Source organism: Perissodus microlepis, chromosome 11 (assembly GCF_051167445.1).
Source record: "Perissodus microlepis isolate ML-2025 ecotype Zambia chromosome 11, ASM5116744v1, whole genome shotgun sequence".
Taxonomy (NCBI): Eukaryota; Metazoa; Chordata; class Actinopteri; order Cichliformes; family Cichlidae; genus Perissodus; species Perissodus microlepis.
In genome coordinates, this window is record NC_140471.1 from 5,743,998 (window position 1) to 5,769,808 (window position 25,811).

The window sequence follows — 25,811 nt, forward strand, 5'->3', positions numbered from 1 at the left end:
ACCACCGGGCAGAACATGTTCCCTCTAAGCCTGAATGGAAAAAGAAGGAACACACGCATGTAAAGGAAGCACTCAAAACATGCGGTTATCCTAATTGGGCATTTATAAATTCAGCAAAGAGGCACAGAAAAGAAGATCAGACACCAGCTAGGGAGAATAAGAAAGACAGACGCAACAACATTGTCATCCCCTATGTAGCCGGTGTATCAGAGAAACTCAGGAGAGTTTTCTCCAAGCACGACATCCCAGTGCATTTCAGACCCAGCAACACACTCAGACAAAAACTGGTTCACCTGAAAGACAAAACTCCAAAACACAAACTTAACAATGTGGCGTATGCTGCACAGTGTAGCGAGGAATGCTCAGACCTCTACATTGGAGAGACCAAACAGGCACTTCACAAGCGCATGGCACAACATAGAAGAGCCACCTCCACAGGACAAGACTCAGCAGTCCATCTGCATCTAAATGACAAAGGTCATTCCTTCAAGGATGCCAATGTTCACATTTTGGACAGAGAGGACAGATGGTTTGAAAGAGGAGTGAAAGAGACATTTACATCCACTGTGAGCGACCATCTTTAAACAGAGGCGGTGAGTTACGACACCAACTGTTTGCCATCTATAATCCAGTTTTGAGATCCTTCCCAGACGCCTTAACGCCCACTCACATCCTGGGCCATCTGACCTCAGGAAATCACATGATAGGGTGGGGCCAGGTTTCACAATGAGCTCACCCGAAACCCTGGCTGATTGTGACCCACACTCGTTTTCACACCTTGGCTCATGTGATTAGGTAGAGGATCACCAGGGTGTCCTAAATCTGGGACTCTCCACCATTTGACTCTTAGAACTGAAGAAGCTTCTCAGATGAGAGGTGAAACATCTTCAAGCAACTTAAAGAAGTCCAGACGCTTTCCTTTCCAAGCTCCTTAGACTACGATGACCCGGATGACTGAGAATCTTCACAGACATTTAGACATGCTCAGTGTTTTATGAAAAGCCACGATAGCAGAACAGGTACTTACAAAAAAAGCTATGCATGCTTTATGCTATGTTGTGATTAATACAAAATGTAAATAACTGAGTTTAGATATCTGAGGGGTTATTAAAAAAATTATTAGTTCTCTTTATGCATTTTATAGTGACCTTAGAGCATACCACCCTGAGCACACCCAATTTTGTCTGATCTCAAACGGAAAGCAGACAGTCAATCTTCAAGCTTGCAGGAGTTAAACATACTTAAAAACCCATCACTTGACTGTCTTAGGTAATTATAGGCCAATCTCTAGCCTTCCTTTTATCTCAGAAATTCTTGAAAAAGTATTTGCAAAACAGCTAACTGGTCATCTGCAGTGGAATTGTTTATTTGAACAGTTTCAGTCAGGTTTCAGCACTCACAGTACAGAAATAGCTTTAGTAAAGGTTACAAATGACCTTATGGCTTCTGAGTGGACTCATCTCTCTGCTTGTCCTCCTAGATTCGATTCGGGAGAAATATAGCCTTTCTACTTTTAAGATTATGTTTTAAACATTCCTTTTTGTTAAAGAATATAGTTGGCGCTGAATCAGATGCACCAATAGGTTTAGGCTGCTGGGGGATTCCCATGATACATTAAGTGTTTTTATTCTTCAGTCAACTTTTTCACTCTCTGCACCTCTCTGCATTTAATCATTATCAATCTCTGACTCTCTTCCACAGTGTGTCTTTGTCCTGACTCCTCCTCTCAACTCAACCTGTCGTAGCAGATGGCCGCCCCTCCCTGAGCCTGGTTTTGCTGGAGGTTTCTTCCTGTTAAAAAGGAGTTTTTCCTTCCCACTGTTGCCACTGTAGCTGGACGATTGCTAGTTTGTGCTATTGCTAGTTTTCTTGGTAGGCTGCCCTGGGCAGTCATTGTTTACTAATACTCTTTGTTTGTCACCATCATCAAATTTGTCAGACAAGGAGACTTCTTTCATGTCTCTTAGGAGAGAGAGTATTGACAAGAGTATTGACAATTTAGTGATCGTAGATCAAACATAAATTTCGAAGTTCAGGTATTTAGGGTAACTTACTTATTGTTTCTCACATTATTGTGGGTGAAGTTTGGCCCACTCATCTTTATGATGTTGCTTCAGTTCAGATCAGTTGAGGTTTGCTGGCATTTAATTCGGCTCTCTCCTGACACAGCATTTCAGTCAGGTTGAGGTTTGACTGGGCTACTGTAACACATTGATTCTTTTCGTTTTCAGTCATTCTGTTGTAGATTTATTGATGTGCTTGGGTTGTTTTCCTGATGTATGACACAGTTTTAGTCTGTGAAACAGATGGTGTTACATTTGACTCTACATTACTGTGGTATACAAAGGAGTTGGTTGACAGAATGGCTGTACAGATCCTGTGGGTGCAAAACAAGCCCAACAAGCTGTGTTAATGTGTCATATTCTTTTTAAAGAGAACAGGCTTTCTCCTGGTAACCCGTTGAACAAACCATAAAATATAATTAAGAGACGTAGGTCCTGGGTTTTTTGCTTTTTCTCTGATCGTTTTTCTCTGTCTTGAATCCTTTTCACTTGTGAGTAATCTATCTTGAATTTAAAAGTGAATTGAATTTCTCAGTGTAGAATTAGATAGTTCACATTTTTTCGATATGACCTTTTCCACAATGATGGGAACAATTACTTCTCTAAGATCACTGGTAATGTCTTTCCTTGTTGGTATAGTGTTTACTGAGTGCTCCACATCAGCAAACTACCAAAACTTTCTTCTATAGAAGTGCTTGCCGATGAGCAGTTAAACAAGTGCATAGCAGCAGCTTCTACATACCCTCTTAATTCCTATGCAAGCAGTAGGAGTCTGCTTAGTTTAGGGCTACATTAAAAAAAACCTTCTTTTTGACATGACTGTATCAGCTCATTGTGGAAAATAAGAAAGACCATAAGAGCATTAATGAATATAGGTAAACAAAGTAAGAACTAAGAAGTTGGCAGCTGTCTTTGGCTTTCTTAACCCCCCCGTACATTTTTATTTCAGTGTGACAACTCCTGAGTCTCTTTTCCTGTCTCACACTGAGACACACAAAAAGAAACAGGATGTTGTGAGCAATGTGAGCAAGGACAATTTATCCAATGAACAGGAGGTGGTGACGGGATTAAATATGTTCAGACAATCCCAGCTTAGGTTAATAATGTCAGGTAGAAATGGCTGACATTAAGTTAACCACAGTGGGACACCAGGCTAATATGGAACAACAAAAGCTTTGCTGAGCTCTGTTTTTGTCCTCACGGCTGGGTTTGCTTGGAGATTCCAAAACACAAACAACTGGACTTTCACATGCTCCTTTGTTCCCGCTGACCCTGCATTCCTAAGGTCCACTCTTCGCCCACAGGTACACATACTTGGAGTCAAATCAATAGATCAGAGTGTAATTCCTGCACTTTTCAGCAAAAAAAAAAATCACTTTGTCAGCTGTCCTGGCTTTATGTCAAGAAATGTTTCACTGCTTGACCCTGGGGCTCGGTAGGAGTGTGATAAGAAGGGTGGGTGTATAAAAATCAAGTCAACAGCACAGGACCACAGTCTGCGAGCCTGAGGAAACTATCTTACACATTTCCAGCAGAGAAAAGGTAAGACACAAGTTAGCGGACAGTAACTTTCAGAACGCTTGTAGGTGAATTTTATATCAAACTAAATTAAAACATGCATGATTTCAGGATACAGTCCTCCCATTCAGCTTATATTCTAAACTGATGGGGAGATTAACAAAAATGTGACAAAAATTTAAAATAGGAAAGTTTTAATCTGTTGTGTTTTGGCTGTGGGAGCTTTCGGAGTACACACATCTAGTGTAATAAAGTAATAATCTTTTTGTGTGTGTGGTTTTGCTGATTTTGTTTCTGACTCTTGTAACAGATGAACCCTCAAGTCCTGCCTTCCATCCTGCTGCTCATTTCTGCTGCCCATGCTTTCCAGTACACGGAGCTAGCGCAGTATGTTGACAGCCACCAGGACGAATATGTGGAGGTACAAATATCTGCTCCTTACTCTAGCAGCACTGAACTCTGAATGCTAGAACTGTTGTAATCTATGCCGTTAGGTGTATTGGGTTTAGACAATTTACTTTAATATCTGAGCTTGTGAGTCAAACAAAATCTCAATCATCATCAATAATGACCCTGGTGCCAGCCCTAATCCTAACCCTACACAGATTCAAAATATATGAATTTTGGTTTTATTAAATTATTCTGTCAAGTCGTCAAGGTTTATTGTCATTTCGTATGGTATCTACAAAAATACACAGACTGAAATTAAATGATTATTGCAGCCTATATACTGCAATAATCAGTAAAAAATAAAAGTACTGTATAACAATCAGCTTGCCGAGATACTCAGCAAACTCAAGTGTAAAACAATCACACTCATTCCGCTAGCAGCGGTAAGCTCAGAGAGGGATTCAGTTAGATCAGCTAAGTGTTTTTATGAGGAGAATGTTGTATGTGTGTGCCTGTCACAGTCCATTTGTTGGTCTTGCAGTGTGGCTTCTGTCTGTCAGTGTGTCATACAGTTTGACAACCTTAAAGACCTTGGCCAAAAAATGGCCTCCATCTCCAGTTCATGCAAATGCATAAATGTATCAATATTATCTTCAAACCAAAATGTAATTATTTTTATTTAAAAAAAAACAACAACAAAAAAAACACCACCAATATATATATATATATATATATATATATATATATATATATATATATATATATATATATATATATATAAAATCCATGTAGCTGCATATTTGGCAGCTACATGGATTATTTCAACTAACTTAATTTCTGTGGAGACTAGGACTTACAAACTGCATGTACACAGTCTCCAATCAAATGTAATAATTAGCATAACTAATAATAACAATCATGGAAAGCAATCTATGTTGTTACAAAATTCTCCCATTGATCTCAATAGAGCATACTTATAGTTCCATATTTCACTCTAGACCATTATTAGACAAGAAGAAAGAATATAATTTAATACCAATAGATAGTGCCATTAGAATAAGACACCAAATAAGAAATAAAAGTAAGGCTAATTTGCACCTAAGCGTGCTGTATATAATCACAAACTACAAAAGAATCTGCATGTGATATAAGTGTGACTCCTTGAAGATTGTCCGGGCTGAGGTCAAAAGTACACTGTAATGATTCTGGATCACTTTCTTTACTCAGCATCAACACGGAAAGACAGTAAGGTGAGGTGCTGACTCTGAAGTAACAACCACAACTTTTACCTGTACAATATCAGCTGTTGTTGAGAAAAATAATAATACTCTGACTACTTGAATATGAATGTGTGAAGAGAAAAGTTATTAGAAAGGCAAATGAAGTCACACTCAGATATCTAATTTTTTACATGCGCATGGGCGGTCAGTCCGATCTGCTCTGCTGTCAAAGTGCGCACAACAGATGTGACAGAAAAACCGCCCAGGGCTCTCAGCACATTCTTTATTTATACTCCAAGTGAGCTTTCAAGGAAGTAGGAGTGGTATGTTCAGTATACAAAAACGTTTCCATAATAGGAGAAACCTTTAGCTTGTCTGTTGAAATAGGAGATAGCTTGGTATGTATAGAAACTTAAACATTTCCTTAAAAGGAGAGTAAGAGAGGGGGGTGACCGTTAACTCAGGATGTAGTATGTATGTCACCGCATTCCTCTACACATCTGGTTCCACTTTCCTTTCCTGTGGTGGTTCCAACTCACAAGCTCTCCTATCTTAAATGAAGCTACAACTAAACAATAATCACAAAACTAAAAAATCTCTTATCAATATGAAAGCAGTTATTCCAACTAAAGAGACATTAAAATGTATTTTTGTCAAACTTTTGACAAAATGTAAAACAAAAACATCAAATAAAGGCTCAGGAGTTAGGAAAAAATGGGGTAGAGTTAGGGCTGCTCAATTAATCGAATTTTAATCTCGATTACGATCTGGGCTTTCAACGATCATTAAAAATGACTGAGCCGATTATTAGCCCCTCCCTCGTGCTTTACTCTCGCGCTGCTACCTGTGGCAAATCGAGCGCACCTCTCTGCATTTCGAACACGTGTCACAACAATTAAGAGCAGCGGTCCCCAACCTTTTTTGCGCCACGGACCGGTTTATGCCCGACAATATTTTCATGGACCGGCCTTTAAGGTGTCGCGGATAAATACAACAAAATAAAACTTGTACCGGTACCGAAAAAAGAAAATTTATTCATAACACACGTGAAAAGACCAAGGAAAACCGAGTAAACGATAAAAACGATAACAAAATAAAGCTGAAAACCGATAAAAACCCTGAAAACTATACATTTCACACCTGAGCCTCAACTCTCGCGGCCCGGTACCAAACGACTCACGGAACGGTACCGGTCCGAGGCCCGGGGGTTGGGGACCGCTGATTAAGAGGACCCGAGGGAAGCTCGGAAAGTGACTGCCGTTGGTTGAAAAGAGAGGTAAAAAAAACTTCAGTGGTGTGGAAACATTATGGGTTCGCGGAGTCAGACGTGGATCAAGTAGACATAGTGTGTAAACTTTGCTACAGTGTCGTAGCTGCACCAATTCAATTCAATTCAATTTTATTTATATAGCGCCAAATCACAACAAAAGTCGCCTCAAGGCGCTTCATAGATACAGAGAAAAACCCAACAATCATATGACCCCCTATGAGCAAGCACTTTGGCGACAGTGGGAAGGAAAAACTCCCTTTTAACAGGAAGAAACCTCCGGCAGAACCAGGCTCAGGGAGGGGCGGCCATCTGCTGCGACCGGTTGGGGTGAGAGAAGGAAGACAGGATAAAAGACATGCTGTGGAAGAGAGACAGAGGTTAATAACAGATATGATTCAATGCAGAGAGGTCTATTAATACATAGTGAGTGAGAAAGGTGACTGGAAAGGAAAAACTCAATGCATCTTGGGAATCCCCGGCAGCCTACGTCTATTGCAGCATAACTAAGGGAGGATTCAGGGTCACCTGGTCCAGCCCTAACTATATGCTTTAGCAAAAAGGAAAGTTTTAAGCCTAATCTTGAAAGTAGAGATAGTTTCTGTCTCCCGAATCCAAACTGGAAGCTGGTTCCACAGAAGAGGGGCCTGAAAACTGAAGGCTCTGCCTCCCATTCTACTTTTAAATACTCTAGGAACAACAAGTAGGCCTGCAGAGCGAGAGCGAAGTGCTCTAATAGGGTGATATGGTACTACAAGGTCATTAAGATAAGATGGGGCCTGATTATTTAAGACCTTGTATGTGAGGAGCAGGATTTTGAATTCAATTCTGGATTTAACAGGAAGCCAATGAAGGGAAGCCAAAACAGGAGAAATATGCTCTCTCCTTCTAGTCCCTGTCAGGACTCTTGCTGCAGCATTTTGGATTAGCTGAAGGCTTTTCAGTGAGTTTTTTGGACATCCTAATAATAATGAATTACAGTAGTCCAGCCTGGAAGTAATAAATGCATGAACTAGTTTTTCAGCGTCACTCTGAGACAGGATATTTCTAATTTTAGAGATGTTGCGCAAATGGAAGAAAGCAGTCTTACATATTTGTTTAATATGTGCGTTGAAGGACATGTCCTGGTCAAAAATGACTCCAAGGTTCCTCACAGCGTTACTGGAGGCCAAGGTAATGCCATCCAGAGTATGAATCTGGTTAGATACCATATTTCTAAGATTTTCAGGGCCGAGTACAATAACCTCAGTTTTATCTGAATTAAGAAGCAGAAAGTTAGCGGCCATCCAGGTCTTTATGTCTTTAAGACATTCCTGCAGTTTAACTAATTGGTGTGTGTTATCTGGCTTCATGGACAGATAGAGCTGGGTGTCATCTGCATAGCAGTGAAAATGTATGCTATGTCTTCTAATGATGCTGCCTAAGGGAAGCATGTATAATGTAAACAGAATTGGTCCTAGCACTGAACCCTGTGGAACTCCATAATTAACCTCAGTGTGTGAAGAGGACTCTCCATTTACATGCACAAATTGGAGTCTATTAGATAGATATGATACAAACCACTGCAGTGCAGTACCTGTAATACCTACAGCATGTTCTAATCGCTCTAATAGGATATTATGGTCGACAGTATCGAACGCTGCACTGAGGTCTAGCAGGACAAGCACAGAGATGAGTCCACTGTCAGAGGCCATAAGAAGATCATTTGTAACCTTCACTAAAGCTGTTTCTGTGCTGTGATGAGCTCTGAAACCTGACTGAAACTCTTCAAATAAACCATTCCTCTGCAGATGATCTGTTAGCTGTTTGACAACTACTCTTTCAAGGATTTTTGATATGAAAGGAAGGTTGGAGATTGGCCTATAATTAGCTAAGACTGCTGGGTCTAGAGATGGCTTTTTGAGTAAAGGTTTAACCACAGCCAGCTTGAAGGCCTGTGGTACATAGCCGACCATTAGAGATAGGTTGATCATATTTAAGATCGAAGAATTAATCAATGGCAGAACTTCTTTGAGCAGTTTTGTAGGAATGGGGTCTAAAAGACACCACAGAGCAACACTGCAACGTTCACTAAACATAGATTTTTACATTTTTCATTTATTTTTTATATTGCAAACATTTGCACTGTTATCAGTATTTGCACACTATTTTATATTATTTTTTGACAATCTTTAAAGTCATTATTCAATACATTGTTATTGTTAAATAAATATCGTCAAATAATCGAGATCTCAATTTCAGTGAAAATAATCGTGATTATCATTTTTGCCATAATCGAGCAGCCCTAGGTAGAGTAATCTCCAAATATCATGAATAGTACTTTTAAAAATTTTACTATCCATTGGTATCCACGAATACATCCGCTGAAGCACAAAGAAAGTTTGAAGAAGAAATTAGCCAACTCTCACATTCAGCTTATTCCAAGACATTGCAGGAGACTTGAATAAATCATCAACAGTATTTCACACTTTTTGTGTGTTTTTTTACATATTGAACGCAGTGATTTTCCACAGGGGGAAATGTAATATGTAATGTGGTGGCCAAAGTCAAAAAGTGGCAATATAGCAACTGACTATTTCTGAATGTCAGTGTTGCAAATAAAATATGTCTTTAGAATCAAGTGCACATTTTGCGAACTGGACACTAGTTGAGGGCAGGAGTATTAAATAACATAAAACTCAGTGGCAGGTGGATTAGATCAAGTCCAGTGACGATGTTTTGGATCTTGGTTGTGTGTTTCAGATGCTGAGGGACTGGGTTGCAATCAAAAGCGACTCCAGCAATGTCCAAAAGAGACCAGAGCTGCACCGTATGATGGAGACTGTGGCTCAGAAACTCCAGCTGATGGGGGGGACTGTACAGCTGGTGGATATCGGAGAACAAGAAGTCAGTGAAAGAACCACCTATCTTTGCAATATTACCCCTCCCTGCTCTTTAGAAGTGCTTGTTGATATTGGAGCTTTGTATCTAATTGTCAGTCTAATTGGCTGGTAAATGTGGTGGATTTCTCACAGAGGTCAGCTCATTGGCAAACTTCAAAAAAAGCAGGAGAGGGCTCAGGACTAGCTTTGCCTTCTTATTACTGACTGGGCCACAACAAAGCCGCTTTCCACACTCATTAAACACACTGTGTGTGTGTGTGTGTGTGTGTGTGTGTGAGAGAGAGAGAGAGAGAGAAAGAGGCCATACTAGAGGGCCTAGCTTTTCACCATTAACCATTAATTAGGTGCCACCCAGTGTGAACTGTTACTGTACTACAGGGAGTGCAGAATTATTAGGCAAGTTGTATTTTTGAGGAATAATTTTATTATTGAACAACAACCATGTTCTCAATGAACCCAAAAAACTCATTAATATCAAAGCTGAATGTTTTTGGAAGTAGTTTTTAGTTTGTTTTTAGTTTTAGCTATTTTAGGGGGATATCTGTGTGTGCAGGTGACTATTACTGTGCATAATTATTAGGCAACTTAACAAAAAACAAATATATACCCATTTCAATTATTTATTTTTACCAGTGGAACCAATATAACATCTCCACATTCACAAATATACATTTCTGACATTCAAAAACAAAACAAAAACAAATCAGCGACCAATATAGCCACCTTTCTTTGCAAGGACACTTAATAGCCTGCCATCCATGGATTCTGTCAGTGTTTTGATCTGTTCACCATCAACATTGTATGCAGCAGCAACCACAGCCTCCCAGACACTGTTCAGAGAGGTGTACTGTTTTCCCTCCTTGTAAATCTCACATTTGATGATGGACCACAGGTTCTCAATGGGGTTCAGATCAGGTGAACAAGGTGGCCATGTCATTAGTTTTTCTTTTTTTATACCCTTTCTTGCCAGCCACGCTGTGGAGTACTTGGACGCGTGTGATGGAGCATTGTCCTGCATGAAAATCATGTTTTTCTTGAAGGATGCAGACTTCTTCCTGTACCACTGCTTGAAGAAGGTGTCTTCCAGAAACTGGCAGTAGGACTGGGAGTTGAGCTTGACTCCATCCTCAACCCGAAAAGGCCCCACAAGCTCATCTTTGATGATACCAGCCCAAACCAGTACTCCACCTCCACCTTGCTGGCGTCTGAGTCGGACTGGAGCTCTCCGCCCTTTACCAATCCAGCCACGGGCCCATCCATCTGGCCCATCAAGACTCACTCTCATTTCATCAGTCCATAAAACCTTAGAAAAATCAGTCTTGAGATATTTCTTGGCCCAGTCTTGACGTTTCAGCTTGTGTGTCTTGTTCAGTGGTGGTCGTCTTTCAGCCTTTCTTACCTTGGCCATGTCTCTGAGTATTGCACACCTTGTGCTTTTGGGCACTCCAGCGAATTTCCCAGAGGAACCCACCCGAGGGATTAATAAAGTTTTATCTTATCTTATCTTATCTTATCTTATGTTGCAGCTCTGAAATATGGCCAAACTGGTGACAAGTGGCATCTTGGCAGCTGCACGCTTGACTTTTCTCAGTTCATGGGCAGTTATTTTGCGCCTTGGTTTTTCCACACGCTTCTTGCCACCCTGTTGACTATTTTGAATGAAACGCTTGATTGTTCGATGATCACGCTTCAGAAGCTTTGCAATTTTGAGACTGCTGCATCCCTCTGCAAGATATCTCACTATTTTTGACTTTTCTGAGCCTGTCAAGTCCTTCTTTTGACCCATTTTGCCAAAGGAAAGGACGTTGCCTAATAATTATGCACACCTGATATAGGGTGTTGATGTCATTAGACCACACCCCTTCTCATTACAGAGATGCACATCACCTAATATGCTTAATTGGTAGTAGGCTTTTGAGCCTATAAAGCTTGGAGTAAGACAACATGCATGAAGAGGATGTTGTGGACAAAATACTCATTTGCCTAATAATTCTGCACTCCCTGTATAATGCCTCCAGAAAAGCAGATCTTCTGGCCTCCTGGAGGAGTATCCCTTTTATAGTCTTACACACAGTGCATTGTTGAAATTTCATTGATATGTGAGAGAGACATAGACCAGCTGAATACTATTGCAAGCGTTTTGAACACACTTTAAAATCAAAATGATTGATAGATTGATGGAAAAGAAATTGTGTGTTGATCTTGACTGTACTGTTGTATGTGCAGCTTCCTGATGGCCAGACATTAGAGTTGCCTAAAGTGGTGACGGCTCAGTTTGGTAATGACTCCAGCAAACACACAGTGTGCATCTACGGCCACGTGGATGTCCAGCCAGCAAAACTGGAGGACGGCTGGGCAACAGATCCATACAACCTGACTGAGATCAATGGTAAGAGCCTTTAAGCTAATTAAAAATACAAAGGAATGCTATCCAAACTCACAAATTTCATTTGATTCTAAAAAAGAGGAACATGTCTGGGTAAATGTCAGGGCTCTGTGTGCGGGCAGGTGGATATGAGAATCCAAATGCAGGACTCGAAAACAGAATGCAACTCAAAACCTCAGCTTTATTGCTGGCATGAAAACAAAACATGAAGTGAACACGGAATGCAGAGACCAAAAACACACAGGCATAATCTGAGGGTACGACGCTACACTGAGTAAGGGCATACACAGTAAAACTGAACACATTCACCTGAGACACAGACCTTCACAATAAAACAGGAAACAAGAAACCACTAAACAAGGACACAGACTGAGAGGCAGACAGAATATAACACATGGAACTCAAACAAAACATGAGACAACAAATCCTTAAACATGAATAAACAGAAACATGGAACTCTAATAATTATCATCATCACTACAAGATAATAAGAAAACAATCCATAATGCAAAAACACACCAAAACATAACAACTCAAAATACTGGGTCAAACTGGCCCAGAACCGTGACAGTAAACTTTTGGTGAAGTACAAATGCTGGACTTGTTGCCTTCCTAAGATGATGACCAGAGGGGCAACTGGTTTCCTGTTCAACAATGTGTGGTGCTGTGATAAAGAATAGAAAAAGGGAGCTGATGTCAGTTTCATAACAGGAAGGTTTATTCTTCACAAGAGCTTCAGGTATCACCACACTAACTGCAAAGAAATGTCCTTATGCTTCAGTCCAATTTACAGTACATGGCCACAGTTTCCTGAGCTAGAGACTGTATTAATCTCTCAACACAACTTTGACAAAGCATAAACAAAATGTTGCTTAAATCCATCCACAATAAACACATTTGTTTTACAAAGATAAACAAAATACAATAGTGTACTTCATTTTTAACTACATTTACAAACATCATAAATGAACTCATTTTTAAACATTTTAATTCTCGTTTCAGCACTAAATTATTTATGTGAAATGTATTTCCACTCTACTGACAATGTAACTTCCATTTTTTATATATAACTATTTTACTCTTTACAAAAAAAATGTCTTTGACATACAACAAACACATTCACTGTTGTTATACAACCTGCAAACTATATAGAGTGCAATGCTCCTTTAACAGCGTTCACTACTACTATGCAGTCACCATTGATCCATAAGTTTCCTTATAACACTCTATAGTCTTTGGTATTAAACCACAAAATTTTTCTTCTAAACACAACATTAACCAGAAAAATAAAACACTGTATAAAACCCATTTAACAGAGAGCATAATACATTAATGGTTCAGGGTCCAGCAGTCTCTCAGAGGTTAGATTAGCTTCCCCACACACACACACTATTCCACGTCAGCCAGGTCCGCTAGCATTAGCATTATTTAACCTACAGCCTTAACCCATGATTCAGTCACAACTCAAAACGAACCCATTTCTTTAGCGAGTTGCGCTTATTAGCCACATAAACAACATCCTCTGTTTGTAAGGTCTGCAGTATACATTCATTTAAATGCATTTACTAACCTGTAATAAAGAATAGAAAAAGGGACACATGTTGAGCTGATGTCAGTTTCACAACAGGAAGGTTTATTCTTCCTCTGTGCCCCAAAACGCTACTCGATACCACTGCGCACAATACCCCCTATAGCGGCTGGATGGAGAATAGTGTGTTTAAATGACAGGTACACAAATACAATCATAATGTGTTGGGCAAGTTACTTTGAAAAAGTAATTAATTATAGTTACTAGTTACTTCTTCAAAAAAGTAACTGAGTTACAATATTCTAAAAGTAATTAATTACTTGAAAAGTAACTATTGCGTTACTTGCGTTACTACTAAAATGTTTAACCCTCTGGGGTCCAGGGTATAATTGGCCATTTTTGACTTCTTTTGATTTTCCCTCTATATTTTCCCTTTAAAAACTATTTACTTTGCCTTGTTTGGTATCATTCTTTTCAGCACAACCTCACGTGTCTGAATTTACAGTTATGTTTTCATTTTGACATACTGTATTAACACAATTGATCTAAAATCAGACAAAAAACATAAAATCCGAGTAGAAAGTTGTTGTTTTTTTTTACTGTAACAACCACAAACATGTTTATTGAATCAGATTTCATAACTTTAAATATAAATTGTCAATTTTAAAATCATATGAACAAGTTTTACAAACAACAAAGTTATTTGCAGCCATTTACCTTTTACCCTTTTTTAAATAACCATTTCAACAATCAGGCATTCTGCATTCAATAAGATGCCACACAAATTATTTGTGCCACTCCAAAAAAATAATTTCTGTCCACTATAAAGGAGAACATCACAGCCTGATACCTGCAGGTCTGACAGCAGCAGGTGTATCACTCCTGTTTTCTACCTGGAGACAGCAGTCACCTCATTGTTCTGACACACAACACAAAACTATCCACAACACTACACACTAACTACACAAGACAGCACATTAACTACACACTGCAAACACGCTAAACGTCACAAATCTCTCACATCTCAAAACTCGCTCTCTCTCTTTTTCTGCTCTTTTTCACTCTCTTGCCGTCACTCCTAAAAAATATCACGTTGCCATATCATTTTTGATTGGCCGACATGGTGCATTTTTCCACCAACACAAATAGGGTTTTTTGTTTTGTTTTTTTATTTTTTGGTCATAAGCAGAAAGTGCTTGCTATCGCTGTCCTTAGACGTTAAACGTGACGAAACTATTCAGAAAAAAACACACGGCGTATATATTGTTTATCATGACCGGAAGTAGACACCTTTCGCACATGCGTGGTACCGATCAGGTTTCCGGTACGGATCAGGTAGTGACAGCCCCATTAGCTCCAGGTGTTGTGCCAGAAAGTGATCATGATTGCCGTCCGCGGGAGCGCGCGCAGCTGCTTAAAGCTGTAGCGCTCAGATTACTTACAGCGACTTCCGTGCAACTGATGTAAGGTGCGGTAAGCTGAACACAACTTCAACCGTCTGTTTGTTGAAAAATAGTAAAGTGACCGCACCGATTTTCTTGTTAGTAACCATAACGGCGTTGTAACGATAGGAATAGTAATTAGTTAGATTACTCGTTACCAGTGTTGGGTAAGTTACTTTAAATTAGTAACTTAGCAGAGGTGGAAAGTAACGAATTACATTTACTTGCGTTACTGTAATTGAGTAGTTTTTTTGTGTATTTGTACTTTTTAAAGTAATTTTTCAAGTCTGTAATTTTACTTTTACTTAAGTATATTTTTTAAAAAGTATTGTAGTTCGCTACGTTTTCAATCACACCCGTTACTGAGTAAATTAAAAAAAAAAAAAACTAAAAAAGAACTACTTTGAGATTTATATCCCACTGTCTTTTTTTGCACTACTCAGAAGCGGCTGTCCTCCTGCTGACAGAAAAGTAACTATGTAACTTTTACTCTGAGTACATTTTAAATGAGCTACTTTTTACTTTTACTTGAGTACATTTTTAGACAGGTAATTTTACTTGTACTTGAGTAAAATTTCAGCAAAGTAATAGTACTTTTACTTGAGTAAAATATTTTAGTACTCTTTCCACCTCTGTAACTTAGTTACATTACTAGTTACTTCTATCAAAAGTAACTCAGTTACTTCAAGTTACTCGTTACTTTCAAAGTAACTAGTTACTAGGGAAAGTAACTTTGGTTTTACTCAGAATTCTCTTGTTAATGTGTTGCTTCCGTAACTGGATACCCAGCCAGACTGCCAGTCTTCTAGCTTGCTTACTTGCCACAAGTGCACTGTGCCACCTACCAATAGAAAGGAAAAAATAGTGTGCATATTTCCACGAGAGGAATCCCACGCCTGGACCGTCGTTGACTGCCGCCATGATTCTAGCCAACGTCACAGCGTCATGTGCGCTTTTTACATCCAACACAAAAACTGCAGTCGTGGTCCTTTGATTGTACTCCGAACTCGGAAATTCTGCCTTCCGAATAGGAAGATGTAGGTAACACCAGACTGCAGATGAGCTGCATACAGGGCTGGTCTGGGACAAAAAATCGGCCCGGGCATTTTGACTATAGACCGGCCCACCATTATAGAAAAAATCATAAAGCCTTTGAATGAAAACAAATGCTGTTGTGACAGTGATGTACACAGTTTTGATGGTATATATGTATCAATCTATCAATCGTTTGTTGTAAGATTCAGATAATTATTTTTTAAAAGCTAGATATTTTAAATGAGAATAAGAAAGAAAAGTATTTCTTTGTGCCCCCCTCGTCCTGTTAATGTCCTACCTGGCCCCGCTGGCAAAACTTTGCTAGACCCGCCCCTGCACAGTTACCAGCTGTGAGCGTAAAAAAGGATCCTGGTGTTATTTGTCTCTCAGAAACAGTTCATAACTTCCCTTCAACTCATTCATGTTAACTAAAAGGTAAACCTGTTTCTCCATCACCTGTTCAGCTCTGATGATTCAGTAAGGACATCTCCTGGTTTCATCTTCATGTTTCCCTCTCACCAGATAACCAAACCGACATCATGACCAGCAGCTTTACAGCTGTGGCTCCAGCAAACATCAGCTGATACTAGAAAGTAATATTAAATAAATTCTAACAACAGCTGATCAAGCTTAAACGTGCTGCTGTTGTTTAATGCGACCTCCACTGGTTTCTTCTTTCTGGCGCAAAGTGGGCGATACACAAACAAGAGAGACGGGACTTGCGACAGAAAAGCCGATCAGCTGATCATTGATCAGTTTCATGATTGAAGTAGAAACAGGAGAGGGAGGGGGAGAGAATGAGAGAAGAAGAGGCAGCTGCAGGGTAAAGAAACAGAATATCTCCAGCTTTGTGTCTTTTTCATTGTGGCTGAAGTACGGGACAAACTGTGTTCCTTTTCACCTCAATACGAAACGCATAATATTTTCTCTGAATACGAGACGATTCCGTTTTTTACGGGATGGTTGGTAACTCTAATAATTAACCGTATGAACAAAATAAAGTTCAACATCAGTAACATCATAGCACCCACCCAGCTGTATAGAAACTCCGTCATGCTAGCTAGCACGCAGTACGAAAAAGTCAGTATAACAAAAATAAACTCCACCTAAACTTGGTTTATATCTGACCCAGATAGACTGCAGGTCATAACTTCTTACCTGAAGTTCAGTTCACCTGACACTCGGACCGGCGGCCACCTCGGCTCTCTCTTCCTCCTGCGTCCCCTTTCTCTCATCCACCTGCTGGCCTCCACCACTTGCTAATGTTACAGAATCTGTGGAAGCTCCGCGACAGCTACCACACGAAGTAACAAATAACGACCCTATCTAAATCCCAGTAACGATTAACGCGTTACTGATTTTGGCATAATAACTAGTTACCGTGCTCGTTACCACAATAATAACGTAGTTACTGTAACGCGTTACTTAATAATGCGTTAGTCCCAACACTGCTCATTACTGAAAAAAGTAACGCCGTCAGTAACGCCGATATTCCCATCACTGATCATACCAAAAAACTTTTTCCCAGTCTATTTCTGATACCAGATTTTAATAGAAAGCTATTTCCAACTTTCTACACACTAAACAGCTAGAATATTCTCATGTGATGAAATGGTGCAGCCAAAAAAGCATAAGAGAAGCATGTACAAGGAAATTATGGGTGCTCCATGCCAACTGTGTAGGGATAACATACAAATAGTAAGACAGCAGGAATAAATAACAAACAGGATAAATATATGCAGTTAAGATAAATATATACAAACTAGAGGAATATACACAAAACGAGAAAGACACACATTGGAGTGCAAAGTTGAAGTAGTGCAAGAACTTGGTCTGAGTATAGTCCACATATGAGTGGCTTGAGTGATGAGGGTTACTCAGATTGGTGAGGTGAGTCGGGAGGGTAATAACTACTCATCACAACCAAGCTATGTAGAGTATATCAACCCGTAGGGCACCTTTGGGACTGTTCATCTAGATGTAGCGTTTTCAGTGGGAAAAACGTTTTGTCACTCATTCAACTGACTTCTTCAGTCTTAACTGACTGCAGCTTTCTCCAACCTTATAAACAGTACTTTTGCACAATGGCTGAAACTAGCACCACTGGTGAACAATGAGCAGTTGAGTTTCTTGGGGAAACCTTGAGTTGAGACTGAAGAAGTCACTTGGATGGCTTACGAAACTCTTCTCCCACTGAAAATGCAATGTCCAGATGAACAGAATCAACTTTTGGGGTTTTATGTAAAGAGTCAAAACGAATTGGAAGGTGATGCTTTTTTCATATGAGGCTTCATGGATGCATGTAGATACATTTAAAAAAATAGGATGAAAAATAGAATGCAAAAGTTTTATGTACATCATTAATAAATACAGTGATATTGTAATTTTTATACTTTTAGGCAATCTGTATGGACGAGGAGCATCAGACAACAAGGCCCCAGTTTTAGCCTGGATCCATGCTGTGGAGGCTTACCAGGCTCTCAGTATGGTAAGAGACTGAGTTCACCATATTGTTAGATAGGCTTTCATGTCCCAGCTGAATGGAAACATTTAAAATGCAAAGAGTGGGAACAGAGAGAGATGCCTTCGGCAGGCTAGATTCAAGAGATAACTTCTATTGCTGTAGCAGACTTTTTTAAGCTGAATGAAGTACTCAGCAGATATATGGGGAACAAAGTGCGTACCCTCAGGCTAGTGAGACAGCAGAGTCAAGTCTAAGGCAGACTAGTTGTGTGGAGTCACTAGAGCAGTCTGTTCCTGCCATCCATGCTGCTTTGTTGTCATGTTAAAAAATATGGCGCTATATGCACACATCAGAAGGCCTCAGCCACATGCTGAGTGCACTGTGGAAGGAGAAATGCGTTGGTGTGGACGCTGAGAAGACTGATTCAAACAAAGCTAATCACTCACAATGTCAAAAAGACAATTTAGGTTTTTATGGAAACAATAATTTTCTGCCCAGAAAGCCTGTTTGTTTGCTTCCTACCAAACATCATGGAGCTGTTCCCCCCATTCACCAGGATCTGCCAGTGAATGTGAAGTTTGTCATAGAGGGCATGGAGGAGACGGGCTCTAACGGCCTGGATGCCATGATCATGGCCCAGCGAGACACCTTCTTCTCAGAAGTGGATTATATCATCATATCAGACTGTGGCTGGCTCAGCAGACGCCCCGCCCTCACCTATGGCACCAGAGGCAACTGCTACTTCTTTGCTGAGGTGGTGTATTAAGAAGCATCCATCCATCCTTTATTCAAAGAGTCACCCTCCAGTCTTTGATTTGTGCTGCCATGTTTGCAGGTTGAAGGACCGAAGCAGGACTTGCATTCTGGCGTTTATGGAGGGACTGTGATTGAACCAATGACCGACCTCATTGGAATTCTCGGTGAGTCTCATATTTGAATGCGCGTAAGTGAGCAGCCTTTGTTCATGAACCGCATAATTCAGTCAAATGTATGAAGAACTTCTCTGAATGTCCAACACATCAGACCTTGAAGCAGATGGGTTACAGCAGCAGAACTGGGTGCCACTCTTCAACCAAAGAAAATTGGAAAAATGTTGCCAGTTCTGATGAATCTTAATTTCTTCTGTGACATTGATGGAAGTGTCTGAATTTGGCATTAACAACATTAAATGATTCTTAATCCTGCCTGTTATCAACATTACAGTACTTCAGTAGATACTGCCCTTAGTACCAGTGGAGCATAGTTTAAATGCTGATTTTCTGTACTCTTCTGCATAATGCACCATGTCATAAGCTCACATCATCTCATACTGGTGTCATGAACATTATAATAACTGAATCTTACTCAAATGGCCTCCAAATTCACTAAATCACAATCCAATAGAGCACCTTTTTGGGATGTGGAAGATTCACAACACTGTGAAATGCCATCATGTCAATACAGCCCAAAATCTCAGGAAATTCATGAAGAATTAAAGCAAATCTGGAGGCAAAAGTGGGTCCAACTACCAAGATTTACCTAATGAAGTGGCCAGTAAGGGTATATACTTACTGTAAAGGAAACTGTTATTTTAAAAGTACTCTTGGCTCATCAGCAGAATACCAGTTATCTCTCTCTCTCTCTCTCTCTCTCTCTCTCCCCCCCCCCCCCCCCCCCCCCCCCCCAGTTATCATGCAAATGTACTGTTATATGGTTGGGGAAACCTGCAGTCAGCTGCAGAAGTCAGTTGGATGAGTGACAAAAAGTTTCACTTCACTGAAAATTAACAGAATCAACTATTTTTTTAGGATTTACTTACCTAAATGATTGAGCATGCATCAATACATAGACTTAAAGAAATTGTAGAAGCTAAATTGTTATCAGAAAATATACCCAGTACTCTCAACATTGCATTTCCAGTTCCCTGGATGCAATAACTACAAATGGAAACTGGAGGAGCTCTCTGCAACAAGAAATCTTTTTCCTACCTTCAGATAACACAGAGATTGCTAATCAAGCGTTCTGTCTGTTGCTGACAAGTCGCTGTTTCATTGATTTTGTTCAGCAGGGTTTATATGAACCCAGTGGTGATAAGGTTAACCCTTGGTGCTTTCAAACATTTTGAACTCACTGTGATAAGGAATCCCACTATTCCAGCCAGAAATGTGAAATGAGACCACATTTCCAGAAAGATTGTCTTCTTAGGGTGCCGTTTTAGCTCAGTGCGTTGAGCAGGCGCCCACATGCTACATGGCTGAGAGCGGCCAGCCTGGGTTTGAGTCCGAAGTGCGGCCCTTTGCCACATGTCTCTCCCCTTCTCTCTCTACCCCCGCTTTGCTGTTGTTTCTTCACTGATCTATCTATAAAGCCGAAAAAGGCCAAAACAAAAGAATGTGTTCTTGGAAGGCTGTGCTATATCAGCATTAGGCAAAAACAGTTCTGACAGTACCAGATCTCCTGGAGACAGGAGATTGAGTTAGTGTGTGTTCATGGCATGCGATTTTGTACAAGCTACAGTGTGTGTCTGTGTGTATGTGAGAGAGAGAGGTGGTTGCATATCAGCATTCTTTGAGGTTTGCGCTCCTCTGGGAAATTTTCTGTTGCATACAAGCAGACGTTCTGATGGTGTAGATCAGAGATTCCTAAAGTGAAGGTGTCCCCTTGTGGGTTATGTAGGTACTGCATGTGGGCCGTAGCCATAACAGAAGTTTTAAATTAAAGCATAAAAGTATGTACAGTTCTATATTTTTATAAATGTAATTATTTATATAAAACATGAATTAAAATTGTTAACAGGAGGTGATTAGTTTGTGATACTAGTCATTTCTGTGACCTTCATTTATTGCTCTTGTATTAAGTTTGTGTCACAGTCACACACTGGCCTTAACACTTTACATGTGATTGGCCAGCACTAGCAATTTATTGCCAACAGCCTGTGTTGTTTATGTTTTTTTAAAATAAAACATCAGGGAAGACCGTCACATTCGCTTGCATTTTGATTAGACTGAAGCTTTAAGATTGGGCGTCTGTTTTTTAAGTGGGCCACAGCATTCTTGTCTGTGTAGTCATAGACTCGACTTTACATTAAACTGCTTACATGGTGAGAACTGAGCTTCTCAAGGACTTCAGTCCTTGAGCATCAGAGCAAAAGAATTGCAACGAGAGTTTTTTATTTACAGTTTGATAAATCTTTGTAGCCCTATGACAGGCCTTGGTTGCCTACTGCAGCCAAGGCCTGTCATAGGGCTGCTGCAACTTTAAATCTCAGTGAAGTTTGAAGTTTAAGTTTACTTTAGTAATTACAAACATGCATTTTTTAACCTCTGGCTCTAAGTTGGCTATTTTAAATTGAAGAAGATGGGGATTTTAATAGTAAGAAAATGCTCTTATTTCATTTCAGTTATCATGCACTCATTAATTTTGTTCATTAGATCGTATTTAGCACATTCACAAGCAAATTCATGTTTTGTCAAACTGACAAAAGTCAGGCGACAATAAGCAGTGCTGGTGTCCAGTCACATCTAACAATATATTTATCATCTTTGTCCTGTGTCTTTTCAACAATGCAAGACTTCCTTGTTGACAACTCCAGCTGACATTAAATTTAATAAAAACATTCAGTAAACTACATTCTCTTGGATCAGGCATAAGAGGCATGCGTAATAATCAGTGGGACTCAAGCATCAGGAGGATCGGGTCTCATCAGTACGTGTTTAACCCTGTGAGGCCTAAGTCAGTGTCAAAGATGAGAAGTAAACCAAATATAAATAAAATCTAAGATTTGGTTGAAAAATGTTAAAAGTGTTCACTGATTTGGGAGTGGGAGAATTTTGTTACATTTTCAAATGTCATATACAGTAATCAGTAATCATAATAGAGATTTTTTTTTAGTCCTTACAGCGTTGAAAGAATCTTCCCTACTGAAGTCCTTGAGCAAAGCATCAAATAAGTATTTGCAATAAACCAGTCCAGTCTTATCTTTGGAAAATCTAAGTTTAGTTCCATTAACAATAGCATCATCCTATTATTACTTCATTAGACACACTGATCAGCCCCAGTGGAAAGATCCTGATTCCTGGGATCAGAGAGGCTGTAGCTCCCCTCTCTGATGAAGAATGGAAAATGTACCAGGATATCCAGTTTGACATGGACAACTACAAGAATAAGATTGGTGTTAACCAACTCATGTACAGCAATAAGGTAATGTAAGGCATCCTTGGTGTCAGAAGACCATTAAGAGCAGGTGAGTACAATCCAGAATTTAGATTGTCATTACCCTTGCTTCCAATGCTACTGTGAAGAACCTTTTTAACTACTGTTTAAACAAGTCTCTCATATGGCTTTATTTCTTACGTAAAACATTACCAGAACTAGGATGATCCTGAAAAAATAGTTCATCTATTTGCTTCTCTCCATGAAAGTGCTTGGTCATAGGAGATCAACGCTTACAATCTCGTGAGATCTTTACAGGATAAAGCTCCTTAAAATGAGTGTTGTTTTCACTGACAATATATAAGTAAAATTATTAGTGAAAATAAAGAATTATATCCCTCTCCCAAAGGTGGACTTGTTGGCTCACATGTGGCGCTACCCCACAGTCTCCATCCACGGTATTGAGGGGGCCTTTTCAGACCCTGGGACTAAGACTGTCATCCCTGCTAAGGTTACTGCTAAGTTTTCAATTAGGCAAGTTCCTGACATGGACCCTGCTATGGTCAAGAAACAGGTAAAATACATGAAAAGTATGTACGTGCTCTGTTCTGTTGCATTTACTTTTTGTAAACTGCTTCTGCTGTTTTCTTGATGTGCTCTTCTTCAGGTAACAGACTACCTTCACTCTGTGTTTGCCAAAAGAAAGAGTCCCAACAAGCTCAAAGTCACAATGGTGATAGGAGCCAAACCTTGGCTGGCTGACACTCACCATCCACTCTACGAGGCTGGAAAGGTTGCTATTAAGAGAGGTATTGACCGTTCACCTTACTTTAATCACCGGTGATGTTGCTATCAGAATGTCGGGTCTCGGGTTTGATAAACTGCAAATAAAATTTCACCAAAACTGGCTCTTACAAGCCAGACAATTACTGACAGTTTTTACCCAAATAATCTTCATTTTCATATGTTAACATTACTAGGCAATTTTTTTCATTTTTCGGTCATTTGAATAGACTTTAATGAAACGATAAAGAATTGGGACATTGTGTTGATACTGATTTTCCCTGTCCCACAGCAGTTATAAATGACTTTTGTTGGCATAAGGCCACTCTGTTTTGACAGGTGTACATCCTAAACCTAGTGGAATTAGTAGTAATAATAACAACGATTTCTTAGTTATGATTATGATCGAATTGGTGTTTTGGATGGCAGTCTTCAGTTTCCCTTATATAACAGTCTCCTCAAGGCAAAGACTCTAGAGTATTAACGAAAACTGATGACATCAAAGAAGTGGGTTGGAACAGTGGGAATGAAGAACTCTTTTTAATAGGATGAAACTTCCAGAACCAGTCTCAGGGAGGAGCAGTCATCTGCTTTTTCATCATATTTGAAAATGATTCTTGGTGGTTATAGTTATTGTTTAAACTAGTGCTGTCAGCGTAAATCTCGTTAAAATGATGTTAACGCCATAACCGCGTTAACACGGCAAATCTCCGTTAGTGAGTTAACGCGGATCGCCCCGTGCAAGGGCTGCACGGCGTCAATGTGTTAGCGCAGTTAGCCTGTTAATCCGTTAGCGCTGTGCAGCCCCTCGCATGGGGCGAGCCGCGTTAACTTGCTAAGGGACATATGCCGCATTAATGCAGTTATGACCTTAACGTCATTTTAACGAGACTAACACTGACAGCACTAGTATATACACAAAGTATTGTAGCGTCTGTTGTATGACAGAGAACTAGGCGACAGGAGTTAGAAACTGACATGATATAGGTGTATGTACTAAAAATCTTCGATGAGATCAAATCCCAGTGACCTTGATCTCAAGGCCAAGGTCAGAGGTCATGTTTTCGAAAATCTTGCGAATGCAACAACGTAGGACCTAGGTGACTTAGGATTTAGAAATTGATACCATGGGTGTATCTACTAGGAGGCTGAGGGGTAGCACTATAAGGCCACCAGTATTTTACACCAGTAAAATACAAAACCTGGAGCTTTTAGTTTAGTAGAAACACAAGAAATGCATTTTCAGTGGTTTTGACACAGCCTTAAGATATTGGCTAACTTTTAACTTTTGTATCCTTTTATTATTATTATAGCTTCATTCCTTTGTAGTGTGCTTTGTTGCATGTATATCCTGCAGGAGTTTTGAAAGGTTACCAAAGAAACAGTGTATGTTTTCACCTGTCCTTAATTGTTTAGTATTATAGGAATATAAAAAAATGTGAGACAATGTAAAGAAAACAAGTTAGTCTTTCAATTTTCACAATTAGTCATTCAAACATGCCAGAATAGTTCCCACTTAGTGTTCATGTCCACTTTACTAGCAGAAAATATTCTGTCTTTGCGCTACCTTTAGTTTTCAACACGGATCCTGATCTAATCCGTGAGGGTGGAACCATCCCAATTGCCAGGACCTTCCAAGATGTGACGGGAAAAAGTATCATCATGATGCCCATCGGAGGCTTTGATGATGGTCTGCACTCTCAGAATGAGAAAATGAGCAGGTTAGACTGTACTGTCTGTACACTCCTGCAGTTTTATTCATTTCACAGGAATGTTTAAAGAAATTAGCTTGTACTGAGTCTTTCTGAGTGTTTAACACAATATTTAAGAGAAAAGCTTGAGGGAGAAAGCTTTGCAGTCTGTTAGAACCATCCACAACTGAAAAATAATTTAACTACCATAGAGACACCATACAGGACCTGGACACAGGAAATTATTTTAACACTGAAACATTAAGCAGACCCAAGTAGACAAATTTTAGGGGCAGATTTGTTGGAATCCAGCATAAGACAACAAGGGTAAATGGGCAGATTCTGGAGAAATCAGAAAAGATGGTTAAAAGCAGACTTCTCCGATTATAAGGTGGATGCTGTGAGACTTAAGCAGCAGATATAAAGACATACTGGTCTGTTTCCAGAGGGCTTTGTAAGTCTTACAAGCTGCTGGCAGCAGAAAAGTGGAACAATGCTTTGGGGACTTCTAAGAAGGTGTAATGTAGCCATCTATTGCTGCAAATAATAGTGTATGTGAATTTATTGTATTTATGTTAAGGAAACTTGGAAATTTGCAACCCAACAAACAGGACCTTTAACTCTGCCAACCATATTTTTTCTCTCTCTCCTAGGTACAATTATATTGAAGGAACCAAGTTATTCATCGCATACCTGAATGAAGTGTCCCAGATTAAGAGGACTAGTGTGTGATGTTTTATGGTATGATCATATGACCTCATCAAAAACATTCCAGCTATAGAAAAGTGTGTTGTGATATTTTTACTGTGCCTTTATCTTTATTTCATAAGGTTTTGAAACTTGTGGCGCATTTACTGATCTGCACCTCAAGTCTGTCTATCTATTTTTGCATTATCTCATGGTTATTTGGCTGTTTCCATCTCTTTTGCCAGTGTTTATGTTCACATAAACTTAGGCAGCACTGTGAGTGTGTTTGTATGTGTGTCATGTAGTAAAAGCTGGACAATGCAA

General features: G+C 39.6%; 1 protein-coding gene across 1 annotated transcript; it reads left to right on the forward strand.

Annotated features, from left to right (window-relative positions):
• Positions 1-3,490: 3,490 nt before the first annotated feature.
• cndp1 (carnosine dipeptidase 1) lies at positions 3,491-25,811 on the forward strand. The gene is made up of 12 exons (XM_084943121.1): positions 3,491-3,605; positions 3,892-4,002; positions 9,201-9,344; positions 11,567-11,729; positions 18,131-18,219; positions 18,752-18,949; positions 19,031-19,115; positions 22,214-22,374; positions 22,736-22,900; positions 22,994-23,135; positions 24,683-24,830; positions 25,454-25,811. Exons 2-12 carry the CDS (start codon positions 3,892-3,894, stop codon positions 25,530-25,532), a joined length of 1,485 nt encoding a protein of 494 aa, XP_084799247.1. The 5' UTR covers positions 3,491-3,605; the 3' UTR covers positions 25,533-25,811.